At 42.7% G+C, this 13,484-nt stretch overlaps 1 protein-coding gene across 1 annotated transcript in view; it reads left to right on the forward strand.

The window, feature by feature from the left end:
- Positions 1-6,985: 6,985 nt before the first annotated feature.
- MTPN (myotrophin) overlaps positions 6,986-13,484 on the forward strand; it is a 31,112-nt gene continuing 24,613 nt past the window's right edge. The window contains exon 1 of the mRNA XM_036400722.2: positions 6,986-7,136. Within this exon, the coding sequence (XP_036256615.1) occupies positions 7,065-7,136 (72 nt within the window). The 5' untranslated portion in view covers positions 6,986-7,064. The remainder of the gene's footprint in view (positions 7,137-13,484) is intronic.

Below are 13,484 nucleotides of genomic sequence, written 5' to 3' on the forward strand. Positions count from 1 at the left end.
CCCATCTTCTTCATTACTGGGGGTACTGCAGGCACTGCGGGAGTCATGGAGAGCACAGAGCAGAGGCTACTGAGGTGGCTCCACTGCTCCAGCAGGCATCTCCTAGGACAAGAAGGAGCTGTGTAGATGGTTTTGTGCAAAGGGCACACAGTGATGGAGAGCTGCAGTCTGTTAACAGTGGTGATGGCTGTACCCTGTCACTACAAACATCAGCAGCTGTGCTTCTGGGCTGTGGCACACACACAACAGGAGCAACCTGACAGAGCACACTGGCAAGATTTAGCTGTTCTCTTGAGATACTCCTGCAGTATTTCCACTACAATGCCACAATAATGAATGTTACAGGTTTGCTGGGGCCTTCAGTAACTGCACTATTAAGATGAAAGATAAAATTCTAAGCCATTTCAATTTAGGATGGCATTTAGTCCTTCCACTGCCTGCTAGGACCATGGAGAATGCAGCAAAAACATTCCCTGAGAAGATAGAAGGGGCAGCACTGCAACACAACACTGCTCCAGACTGTACTGCACCAGAGATGCACCCCAAACTGAGAGCAAAATGTTTCATAATCCATACCACCAATGCAGCAAGATGAATACACACCCACTCAAAGCTATTCCTCTCTGCAAAAGGAGGCACAAACTCTTACATAGATTATGGTAAGAGCATTTCCACAGTTCTGCCTCTGTTAATATAAAGGGATAGCCCGTGTATTAAATAGGAAATGGACAAGAGAAAAATATGGAAAAAGAGGAAGGAAGGAAAAAAGATAAAAACCCCCACTGCTGCTTCAAAGTAAGGAAAAGGCTGATTCAAATTGGACATTAAGTCATTATGGTTAGCTGAAAAACACTGGAGAGTTCTCAAGCACAACATTTTCAATTTATATAACCTGTCAGATTTTTTCAGGAAAAACCCAACTGAAGACACAACTGAAATACAAGTGACATAAGAATATGTTCAGTTACTGTGAAACAAGAACATTATCATGAATGCAGAAAACTAAACTTTTTCAGTGCTGCACCACAAAAAAGAATTTGTAGCATGGCTGTGGTCTTTCTTGCATGTTTCCAAGCATATTTAATTTCTGAAACAAAGAGTCTCAAAAAACAGGGTATGTTCCAATTTGTGAAGAAATCTACATGTCAACAAAGTATCCTAACTATTTTTTTTCCAATTCTTCTCCAAAGGCAAGTAATAACTAGAACTGATTCCTTAGACTTGTCTATTCTGCATTTCAGCATATGATTGTCAGGAAAAACCACATCAATATTTGCACTATTTTTCACTGATACAACATTCTTCATCTGAGATACTCAAGGCTCTCCACAACTGTAGAAAAGTATTGGATTATGGATAGGAAAATGAAGGCATAAAAAATGATGGCTGGGACAATGGAGTCTCCCTGTGGCACAGCAAGTGTGACTGTTATTGCTTATTGTTTGTTAAACAACACTAGTGAATAAGGCAAAACCCAAGAAAATTGGGAATTTACTGTCCTTGCCCTTATAGTTATAAGGAGATACTTGGCTTATCAAACACATTGGAATATTCAAAATATTCCTCAAAGTATTAGACTACACCAATTAGCACAAACACACATAACTGAATGAGGGGGGTTTTGTAGTTTTGGGGGTTTTTAAAATTTTTTTTTATTGGTTGGAGGGTTTTCAGATTTTAGTTTGGTTTTTTTATCTTCTGATGCTTATAGAACAACCAGTATAGCTGTGATGAGCCTACACAAATCCAGGACCACGCCACTCTGAAAATGTAAATCTCAAGGTGGAACCTTGAGCAGTATCTCAGTGGTCCCAATTTAAATATGATACTGAGTGGACTATGAGCATAAATTTCTCACTGTTGTCAAATGCTCAAATATTACATCCCCTGTGTGTAACCTGTATGATTAACTTGGACCTTCTGAACTTGAAAACCATTGGTTTGATAAAAGCAGATTTATTCTGTATCTTGTACCAAAACTTCTGTTTTCTAGAACACTGACAGCTTACAGTACACATGCCGACCATACACACTGTAGAGTTTCAGACAGTGCTTAATACACTTAAAATATGAAACTCTTTCAAAAACAGCAAGATCTAGAAGCCAGCAGTTAATGTCTCTCCCACATGTAAAATCTTTCCACCATGGTAAAAAGGGTCTCAGAAAACTCCTATTAAGGGTAGGAAACCATAACACATGATGAAGTACATAGATCATGACTGGAAAATTGCAGATCTAGCAAGCAAAAGATCATGAGGCAGCTTCCTTGAAAATTTTAGACATTTTCTCAGTTTTTGTCCTACTTCTGGTATTACTCAATCTCTCCAGTCCTTCTTTCACCCAACATAGAAGTTAGACATTTATGTTCACTTTCCAAACACAACTTTCACACAAACACCTTTTCTGAATTAGGCTAAAAATACATGCTAGGTGTAATTTCTTTTTTCCTCAATGGCTACCATTTCCACAAAAGGTAGAATTTTGCTATCCAATTCTTCCATAAAGAGCTGGGAATTTCCAGTTTTCTAAGTGCTCATAAAACTCTAGAATGTCACTTAGAGTTTTACTCTAGGCAGCTGAGAAAATGCAATAATAATAATTTATTTTCATTTTGTTAAAAAAAAAATCACATCAGTGTCACTTTTAGTAGTCAGTTGCTTATTGCTTTAACAATGAGTGCTGTGAGGGAAACAATGTAGTTACATTTCCTTTTTGTCAGTATCAGTCCCTAATACAACCAACTCTCATTTGCTTACTAGCAGAAGATTCCACCTTTGTCAGCACTGCAAAGCCCAAGCTGTTGTGGAAAAAAATCCCAAACTGCAACCTATTCAGGCTCTGGCCCCATCAGCAAAGCTTCAGGCTAAGTTCTCCTGATTGTGATGCTCAGCTGTCCTAAACAGCCCCTGCTTTGGAACAGAGACATGTTGACACTCACAGCCAACACAGTAGGGTTGGATACCCTGATGCTTAACCCTTAATTTCAAAGATTTGATTGAGGCAATTCCAGCCTCCAAGGGAAAATTAAGGACTGACCCTTTTTAGTCATCCCTTGTGATGCTGCAGATGGAGTACTGCTTCCAGGTTTGCACTTCCAGGGTAAAAGAGACAAGGGCATATTGGAGTGAGTCCTTTGGAAGATGACCGAGATGATAACCTGACTTAAACAATTGACATGTGACAAAAAGCTCCAAGGAATTAGCTTGTTCAGCCCTAAGATGACAAGGTAAAAGTAGAGGGCTCTTACTGCTATCTTCACCTATCTCATGAGAATACAGAGAGAAGATAGAGACAAACACTCTTCAAGAGGTAGAGCTAGGACAAGAAGTAACAAACAAAAAGTTACAGCAGTGAAATCGGGACTAGAATGAAGGGCCTTTTGTTTGCTTTGTGAAAACAGTCAAACACCAGAATAAACTCCCAGAAAAAATTGTGGGTTCATCACACTTGGAGATATTCAGAACTTGACTGGTTGCCCTGAGCAGCCACATCCAAATTAGCCCTGCTTTGAGCAGGGATTAGATCAGGTATAACCTCCAGGGGATCCTTCCAACCTAAATTAGTCTTGTGTGTCTAGAATTTTATGACTTTGATTTAAAGAAATAACAGATTATCAAAAGATAATTTCTTGAACTTCTTTTTCCTATGGCCTGCTCTTGAAAATATAGATAAGATTATAGAAATAAAAGGAAACTTGTCTTGAGTGAAGACAAGATTTCAGCTTGCTTTAATCACGGAGAATAAAATAATGTAACAGTAACTTACAGGCACACTCTTGTAAGTAAAAGGTGCAGCATATCACAGTTGAGACGGGCACAATACAAAGAGTATCACCATACAATTTCAGGCTTTAAGGACTTACCCAAACAGAGTAACACCATACCACTTCAGAAGGCTACAAGCATCCACTCTTCTTGTTCTTTAGCCCAACTTTTATACCCCTCACACTCATGCATTGCACCTGTGTGCCCTCTGTTCCCTCTGGTGATTGGGCAGTGCCCCTGGGCACTCCATGGCTCATTACCCTCAATGCTGTTCACCTGTCCTGCACAGCTGTAGCACACTGGGGATGAGGCTCAGCCACAGCCCCACTACCAATCACCACAAACTGTGTGCCTACAGCAGCACTTCAATGGGAAATAAACAATGAAAATTATAATAATGAAAGAAAGGAAACCTATAGCCAAAAGGTTATTACTCTGTGTTAATAAATAAGTCCAGCCTGGTTATGTATTAAGGGTGAAACTTCCAAACCATTATTCACCTTCTGATTTGGCTGAGAGTATTTGTCAACATTGAATCATCCCCTGGTTTAGTTTTCAGAGCCAGTCCCTTGCTTAGAAATTGCTAATTGTGTTTACGGTGTCCAAGGAAAAGGCATTTCCATTCTGTGGGAAGACACATTTCCATAGACTGACACCCTTCCCCACCACCAGGGCTAGCCCCAAGTGACTTTCTGAGGCCCAGACTCACTGGGATCCATGAACAAGCACCAAAGAACTGATGGTGTGTGTCTGACTTTGTCTGCTTCCCCTCCTGCTTCAAGTCCCACAATGAATACAGTCAATAATTGTTGGGTATCCCTGTCTGCAAGCTTCACTTGACCTTGGGAAGGAAAAAAATAACTCTTCTTTCCTTTTCCTTTCCACTCCCTCTTCCTTCAGTATAAATACAAGCTAATAAACAGAAAGAAAATCAATTGTTCAATTTTCACTTGTCACTCTTGTGTCAGTTCCATAACTATATCTAGGCTGCTATCTGTCACCTTTATTATTTTCTCCTCAACAGACTGAGTTCTATATGAGGGTATTTTATATTACTGTTTGGCTGTTGTTGCTGAACTAACAGCTGTTGTGTACGAATTGTTCAGGATTACACAAAGGGAATATAGCAAGTATGAGATCAAACTCGTGATTTTAAATCAAACCTGCAATGGGACCAATATGTATTCAAGTCTCCTTCTTGGATTTTTATGTTGTTTGTTCTTTGGGTTTTGTTGGCTTGGTTTGGTTTTTTTAGGTGGATAGCTGAATTAATTAGATTATCTTTTATTCTAGACTGTTTGTGTACTGTATTTATGATTTATACAAGTGGATACACTATAGAATACCAACAGTGTATAATGGACTGCAACAATGAATTACAATTTATTTATTAAAACAGATTGGGACACTTTAGCAGTAAGGTAGGACTTCAAAACAGAGCTTAATCAGTAAGGAGAAAGTTGCATTTTATCTCAATGGGTGTAACTGGGCACAGAAAAGGCACAGTTCTCCCTACACTTGAACTCATTATCATAGAATAGTTTGGGTTGGAAGGAGCTGAAAGATATGTTTAGCTCCAAGCCCTGTGCCATGAACGGGGACAACTTAAATTAGACCACATTGCTTCAAGCCCTATCCAGTTTGGTCCTGACATTTCCAGGGATGGGGCATCTGTTAACTTCCTTGGTGTTATAGATGGATAATGAGATGATTGGCTCTCACAATTAAAAGATCACTATTGTGTGAATATTAAGAAAAGCTTTAGTGATGTACAGTTATGTTATTGCAGTTTAGATGTCCTCTGTTCTCCCCACAGTTCCCTTTCCCCCCTGTACTGTTGCCATCGGACAGCCTGGGCTGTCCAGGACAGGTACAAAGAGGCTGCACAGGTGTCCCTGGCATGGGGCAGTGGGGAATGGAAAAGCTTGGGGGTGCTCAGGGGGGCAGCACGGCAACTCCTGAGCCTCCAATCCAGTTACAAGCAAGTAGGTCAGTACCTGACCTACATCAGTATCTCCACTGATAAATGGCAAAGAGGAGCTGACTGACAGACTTTGGGAGGGGCCAGGGCTGGCTGATGCAACCCCCCAGGGGTATAAAAGCCTGAGCATCCATCTTAAAGAGGAACTGGCTGCATGGTGTGCAAGAGGGCAGTTCCTGGTGCTGTTGTTTTTTCTTTATGTAGACCTTTGTTATGTTTTTGTTAAGGTTTAACAAACCTTTTTAAATTTTCAAAGTGAGCAGTTACCTCTCACACTTGGGTAACCATCCCAGTGCCTCACAACCCTCACAATGAGGAAATTCTTCCTAACCTGTGTGTTTTCGTACTGCCTCCAGTCACCAGGAGGAGTTCAAGGAAAGCCTGGATGTGGCACTCAGTGCCATGGTCTGGCAGGCATGGTGGTGGTGCTGGGTCACAGGTCAGACTGGATGATCCCAGAGGTCTCTTCAACCGAACTGCTCTGTGATTCAGACCGGCTACAGGCACTGCAGAGCAGCTCCAGCTCCGAGGATGTTTGGGATGCTGTTTGCCAGGGGGGATTAGGGAGAGCGGCTGCCTGTTGGCAGACAAGCCTGAGTCACACAGCAGGCTGCATGTTCCATACGCAAAACATGTGGCTTCGTTAAACAGATGCAACCGCCGAGTGCCAACATATTAATTAACCACCACATCCTTCCTTTCATGTCTCCCCGCTGCTGCTTTGGAAGCATTATGATAATTATCCGCAGCTCAGCGCCTCGGGGTTTGCAGAACAGCTATTCAGACACGTGGTTCCCGCAGCGGGAACAGGCTGTGAGGGCGGATCTCGCGTCCCGGCCCAGCTCGGCACGGCTCGGTCCCGGCGGGCCCGGCCTAGGCCGCGTTTCCATGGTAACCGCGGGGCCCGGGCGGGGCTCAGGGCGCATGCGCAGCCCTCCCTGCTCGCCCTCCCTTTCCCCCCGCGGTATCCCGGGGAACTCGGAGATGCCGGCAGCGCGCGCATGCGTCCTGCGCCCCGCGTGCCGCCGTCCCGCGTGGGCGTCGCGGCGGAGCGGGGGCCGGGCACCGGAAGCGGAAGCGCGGCCGCGCGCGAGTGAAGCCGCTCCTCAGCCCGGCGGGACCGCCCGCGCTGCCTCGTGCCCGGCCCGGCCCCGCCCCGCGCTGCCCGCGCGCCTTCCCGCGCTGCGCCGAGCCCGGCCCCGCCCCGCCCGGCAGCCGGGGAGGGGCTCCCGCCGCCCGCGCCGCCGCCCGCGCTCCCGGCAGCTGCCGCCGGCCCCTCGCCGCCTCGCCCGCCCGCGTCCCCCCGCCCGGCGGCCGCGATGTCCGACAAGGAGTTCATGTGGGCCCTCAAAAACGGAGACTTGGATGAGGTGAAGGACTACGTGGCCAAGGTAGGAGGCGGCGGCGGCGGCGGCGGCGCGGGCGGAGGAGGGAGGGGAGGGATGGATGTGCGCGTAGCCCTCGGGATGGGCCCGGGGCGGCGGGAGCCGCGGCCTGGGCGGGTACGGGCTGAGCTCCGCGGCCGTGGGCTGAGCTCCGCGCGGAGCCCAGGGCCCCCTCCCCCTCCTCGGGGCCTCTCGGTTCCTCGGCTTCCTCCTTCCCTCCTGCCCCGGCAGCCCCTCGCGTATGCCGCTGGAGTCATTCCGTGTCACCACGGAAACTTAAAGGATTGACAGGCAGGATCCCGGTCCCTGATCTTGTGTGGATTTGTGGCCTGGGTTTGGTTATCCTTCCCCTCTGTGCCTCAGGGCTCATCCTTAATAGGGTGATGCTAAGCCACCGGGTGTGCTGAGGCTTAATTCATTAACCTTCTGGGAAGTGTGTTGATAACTAGTCAGGGCGAGTGCTCGGGAACAGCGGACACCTGTGTGATGGCTGAGCGCTCCTCAGGTACACGGCGGGGTTGGAAACCTGCATTCTGTCCTCATTCGCCTTCTCTTGTCACTGAGGTTTGTGGGAAAAACTACACAAAGGTAACATCCTGCTTCAGTGAATCCTTACTGTTCAGGAAGATTGTCTGGGAGCTGTTACATCAGAGCAGAGGTGTACATCTAATTTGCCTGTAATTATTTTGATCTCCAAACAAGTTAATGATTGTCTTTGGGAGCTTGACACATGCTGACACAACTCGCCGTGATGATTTAGGTTCTTTCTACTCCAGTTGTCAACTTTCAAACTCGTAGTGCTCCTGGCAGAAAGAAAAGTGTGCAAGTACTTCCAGCTGCTTTAGTACAAAGTCCAACAGCTTAGCCTGAATAGTCTCCTCTGACAGTTCCAGCTAAGCTTCTGGACTTTGCATCAAAGTGGCTATGCACTCACATGCTCTGCCTATAAAGTTCTAGAGGAAATAACTGGGAGCAATGTAATTATCCCACTTCAGCTGTTTGCTAAGGGTTGTGTACCTGTGTATGTGTAATAAAGTTGGGTAATACATTGGTATGTCTAATATCTTCGCAGATTTGGGGACTTGCAGTGTGTGTCAGCAGCATATTTGGATTTTCCTCCTGCTTTTAAATGGTTTCTATGTCTAGAAAATTCACTGCATGCTAATAATTATTGGTTCCTTGTGTATCTTTTGCTGAGGCAAAAGCTTTAAGGCTGTGGCATTGTCTTGGTTCAGTTTTCTATCTACAAGTTCACTGCAGTGCTAATTAGAAAGTTTTTCTGTATTCCCACTGTTCCTGAGTGTCACTGCAACTCGTGTAGCAAATGGATTTATGTGATCACTCCTCATCTGCTTCAGTGCCCAGTCAAATACTTGGTTCCATCTGCTACTCAAAGAGGTTTGATGCTGCTGCAGTAAAGAAGCTGAAGTCTGTGATCTAACTAATGAGGCAGACATCCTCAAAAGAGAGATACTTACTGGAGTTAGATGATTATTGTAAAAGGAACCTGCAATCCTTGAGTACTCTCACATTGTAGAACTGCTTCTGATGTAGAAGTTGAATCAACTCTGAGTGTTTTCTGTTGGTTTGTGATCTAATCTTATTCATACTTTTCTCACACTTCCAAGTATGTATTGTGACTTCAGTTGTTAAACAACCTACAAGAAGTCAAATGTTTTCAGTCCTTTTTCTTTCCTTGACAGACTAGTGGGCTAGTAAACTCCTAGGCTGGCTTCCTGTGGAAACAAAGCTTATATAAGCAAGTCTTGACTGATCCTTATCCTTCCTAGTGGTTTGTGCATTTTTTTTTCTGTCTGATTTTTTGTAAGTTTCACAGAGGTGCAGGTCGGTCAGTTTTGGTAAGGTAAATGAAATAGAGGGGGTGCCTTCAGGGAAGGGAAGAGTACAAGAATGAGTTTAGTTTTACTGTATCACAGGAAATGCACGTTAAGGAGGGGCAACAGAACTCTGTAAACATCTGAATGTAGGAGAAGCCTCAGCTGGAACTTCACATTCTCAGTTCTGAGATTAATGAAATATGTGAAGGCAAATCATGCTTTGGTAGTTAGAGTTCTCAAGAAAGTATCTGTTCTGTGCTCTATGTTCTTTCTGACTTTCTTCCTTATCAGTTACATGGCTTCTGCTCCCTGCTGCTTTCCTGCTCTAAGTATGATTTAATGTTCAGGAATTTTACTTATATAAACTTTGCAGTGGCATAAATTTCCTCTCCCTGGAATGGGGGAGGCAGTCATATATCTTACAGTCTGCATCTTCATAAAATTCTTCCTTGTCCCTCTTCCTGAAACTTTTGTTTCCCAGCTTCTCATTTGTTTTGTTTCTTGTTCTAGTCTTGTTTCCTCATTATTTGTTTGGAAACAACACAGCCTTTAACTATGCTCTTGCAGTTTTGCCACCAATTACCACATGAAGGGTTTGACCTCTGATTTTGTTTCATATCTGAATGGCACGGCTTGAAATGCAAACTAGGTGACCCTGGGTGCTCCAAAAATAATAATATAAATGGATGTTATCAGTGGGACTGTAGGAATTAACCCCCCCCTAACCAGACTGGACTTTTCTTCACTTGTGTGTAATAAGCTGTGGAGGTTCTGTCTGTGGAGTCCTAAGTTGTTTTTTTTTTTAATCTGAGGTTTGGCTAGTAAGTACCAAGAAGAATGTGAATGTTTCTTCCACTTCAACAATTCCTGGACAAAGAAAGGATACAGGAACAGAAGCAAGGGTCTCCATTTGCATTACATGTTTTTCTACATAGGGATTTTGCATTCTCCTGAAGGTACTGTCTTCAAGAAAAAAACTTTTCACAGAAAGAGTAGTTCTGAGGGGTGCCAATGAGACAGACAATGCCAAGTGATACTGCTTTGTTGCTTAGCAAAAGAGATCTCAGTGTTGCCAGTCTGTATTTGAAAGATACTGGTGACTTCTATTTGATTAAAATATGAAAGATTTTTTTTATAGTTTAAATAGCCATGTAAGTCTTATTTCTGTTTTTGTAAGATATGTGATATTAGTGTCTACATTTCTCAACTTACAACAGTGTCAACTTTTTCTTTATGGTAAATGTAAATTTCTCCTGGTAAATGTAAATTTCTCCTGGAATAGTGTATCTAGTGTGTTATGCCAGCAAGTACAGTGTCAGCTATTTTTATGATGACTAGATTAAAAAGTAGTTTTTACTGTTTGCTTTCTTTGATGTCTTCCTTTTTAATATAGCCAGCATATGTTAGCTTCAGAGATGCCTACAGGAATCTAAGGGATTGAAGGAATTCTGCACTCTTCCCACGTACATCCACTCAAATTTTTAAAATTCCTCAAGAAAGCAGGAACTTCCATGGGAACAACTGAATCAAATGTGCAGTTTAATGGGTGAGGAGGACCCACGCAGCTGAAAGAAATTTACCTCCCTCAAGGTAGGGAGTGGGTTAAAAGTACTAGTTAGAAGAAGAGTAAGTTGCATTAAACCTACAGAATTTCTTAATATGAACAGTGTTTGCTCTTTTTCTTTTTCTTTACCCTTCTTCCCCAGTGGAATTAGATAAACTCTGCATTTGCTTAGAAAGGACTTCTCTATCAGCATGTGCACATAGCATTTCCAATCAGCAGTAGATTTCTGAGGTGAAGTAGAATTTCTTTTATTCACTAGGCATAAAGTTTTTGGAAAGATAAACTTAGATTTGTAGGAGAGGCTTCAGTAAATGTTTGTTCTGAAGTAATTTCATCTCCCATAGCTTAACTGAAAATTTCCCACTTCCATGAGCTGATTTAATCGCTTACATCGTTTCCTAAACCTACTGCTGCTTACATTTAAGTTTGGTAAATCAACTAACCTAATACCATAAGAAGATAGGACAGGCAAAAAAGCTGGAAGCACCAGATTTTTGCTGCTCAGAGGACTGGGAGGTTGAAGTTATGGTAGGATGTGAAATGGATGTCTGTAGAAAGTGGCCTCATAGGCATTTCTGGTGTGGAGTCTTGTTTTTTTAAATAACAAAACCAGATTCCTGGAGGACCTCCAATTATTCATCTAGACAACAGTGACCACCTGTGTGTTCCTGACAAAACTGTGATGCTGCAATCTGCAGTTCTTTGGGATATAGTGAAGTTTGAATACATGTCTTGAGAAATGCATAAAACTTGACTATTGCTAAACTAACTATGGAGGCTAAAATTAAAAAAAATTGTCTAGAAGTACCTTTTTGAACAAGAAGCAGTAGTCAGGGGTATAGTTAAGTGTTGTGAAAAAGAGAAGAGACTTAAACATATCTGAAAGAAGAGAGATTAACATGGAGTAATAAATAGCTTTTAATTCTTGGGGATAACCTCTGTTCTCTTCAGTGTCCATTCCAATGACTATTACACCTTCAGTTACAAACTAAATGAAATGTGTGTGCTTAAATGGTTGCTATATATGAGAGGATTACTTGATTTACAGATAAGGCATATAATGGATACATTGAAATTCCCCTTATCTCATCATGCTGAATGCTGAAGCGCACATTCTTATTATGGCTACATTGATACCTGAATTGCCTCTGGTCAGGTAACAGGTTTCCTGCTCTTGAGTGACAGCCTGGAAGCCTGTCTGGATTACAGTGCAGGGCAGCTCTACCTCCCTAGCTTGTCCAGGAGCATATCAGAGCTAGCCCTGATCTGGGAGCTGCTGGACTGAGCTTATTCCCTCTGGGGCCTCTTGGATATCTCTGTAACTCCCTTGGAATCTCTGTAACTCCCCAGTGTTTCGCCAGCACTTTTACTATGAGGGTTTGTCTTCATCTGCAGATTCTAGGAGTTGTGTTATTTTCCACTTGATTACTGTTGAGTCTGCTGAAGTGTGATTGGTAAAGATAATTTTGTTTTACTCCATAGTTCTAATTAAACTTGGTGTTCAATTTACATTTTGCAAATTTTAACATGATGACCTACATCCTTCTTTTATGGGACAAGATAATTGTTTGCTACTGTAACCTGCCATTAGCAGGTTCCATTTTCATGGTGGAGTTGCTCTTAACCAAAATCCCAGGAATGTACTAGAAAAACTTTCAGAAAAACACAGCACAGCTGCCACTTCTTGGTAGTGTGCAGAATAAAATGCATGAGGTTGTTGAAAACCACTTCTTCAGGATGGCTAATTAATTTCCCCAGTCTGATCCAAGAGAGTCTGAGGAGATGTGGCAAAGAATTATTCAAAGATATTAATAGTTTGTGCATCAGTTCTTAAGTAGTTCACAGGAGCAGCATGGAGTACCAAACTTGCCTGCAAACCTGGCATTGTGATGGAATGTGTGACTCACTGACTGAATGAACATCCCAGGATTCTCAAATCTCTCCCTTTTTTTTTTGGTGAAGGTACAGATAGAACTGATTCTTCAGCCATTTCAATTTGAAATGTAAATAGAGCTCATTCCAGCTGTGATCATTTGAATGATCATGAATCTGGAACTGCTAAATGTAATATTTTCTTTGGGATGTTGATGTCAGGCTATGGTGATTTTATTCATTGAGTTCGTGTCTGTGCTCTGAAAATCTTGGTGGCTTTAACATACTGCCTAAGTGATTCATAATTGACCTTTCTATGCTTAAAACCCAAGTTAAGTACTTACTTGATTCTGTCTGGGCTGTTCTTACTGTGCGGATTTGTCCTGTGCCTCATGGGTGTTTGCTGCAAAAAGTAGTTATTAAGACCAGATAATAAAACATTGAATTTAATCTTTTTTCTTTTTGCTGATGTACTAATGTATTCCATTCCCTAAATTGAAAGCAAATTTTATCTCTGAAATATATCCTGTTTTGTCCAAGTTTGTGGTATACAGCATATGCATTCCTGAGTATGACAGTCAAAGTTGGGAATAGGTTATGAATAACAAGCAGAGAATTTGGTGGTGTGAGGAAAATACTTAATTCTACTACTGCTCTTCTTCTTTCTGCCCTCCTTTATTCTAACCACAGTTTTCCCTCTTGTGTCAGTTTTATCTTTATTAAATCCTTGTTTTTCAAGCCTAGCTCAGTTAGCTAATTTTGACTTCAACAGAAGGCTAACAGGAGATGAGCTAAGCTTTCTAAAACTCCAAGAGAACAGTTCTGCAGTGGTATGGATCTGTATCCATTTGGAATAATATGTGGAAAGTTGACTTAGATGTGAAGATCGTGCAGTGAATGTTGACTTGGGTACCATGGCATTGGTGACTCATGCAGGCCAGATAAGTAAAAAATCCTGAATGAGTGGATCTCGCAGCAGTGTCAAAATGCATAAATAAGGATTCCTTTGGATAGTTCTCAATAGACCAAACAACTTCTCTGTGGTTTTTCTGAAGGACCACAGGCTCAGCTGGTAATATA

Source organism: Molothrus ater, chromosome 5 (genome assembly GCF_012460135.2).
Source record: "Molothrus ater isolate BHLD 08-10-18 breed brown headed cowbird chromosome 5, BPBGC_Mater_1.1, whole genome shotgun sequence".
NCBI classification, from domain to species: domain Eukaryota; kingdom Metazoa; phylum Chordata; class Aves; order Passeriformes; family Icteridae; genus Molothrus; species Molothrus ater.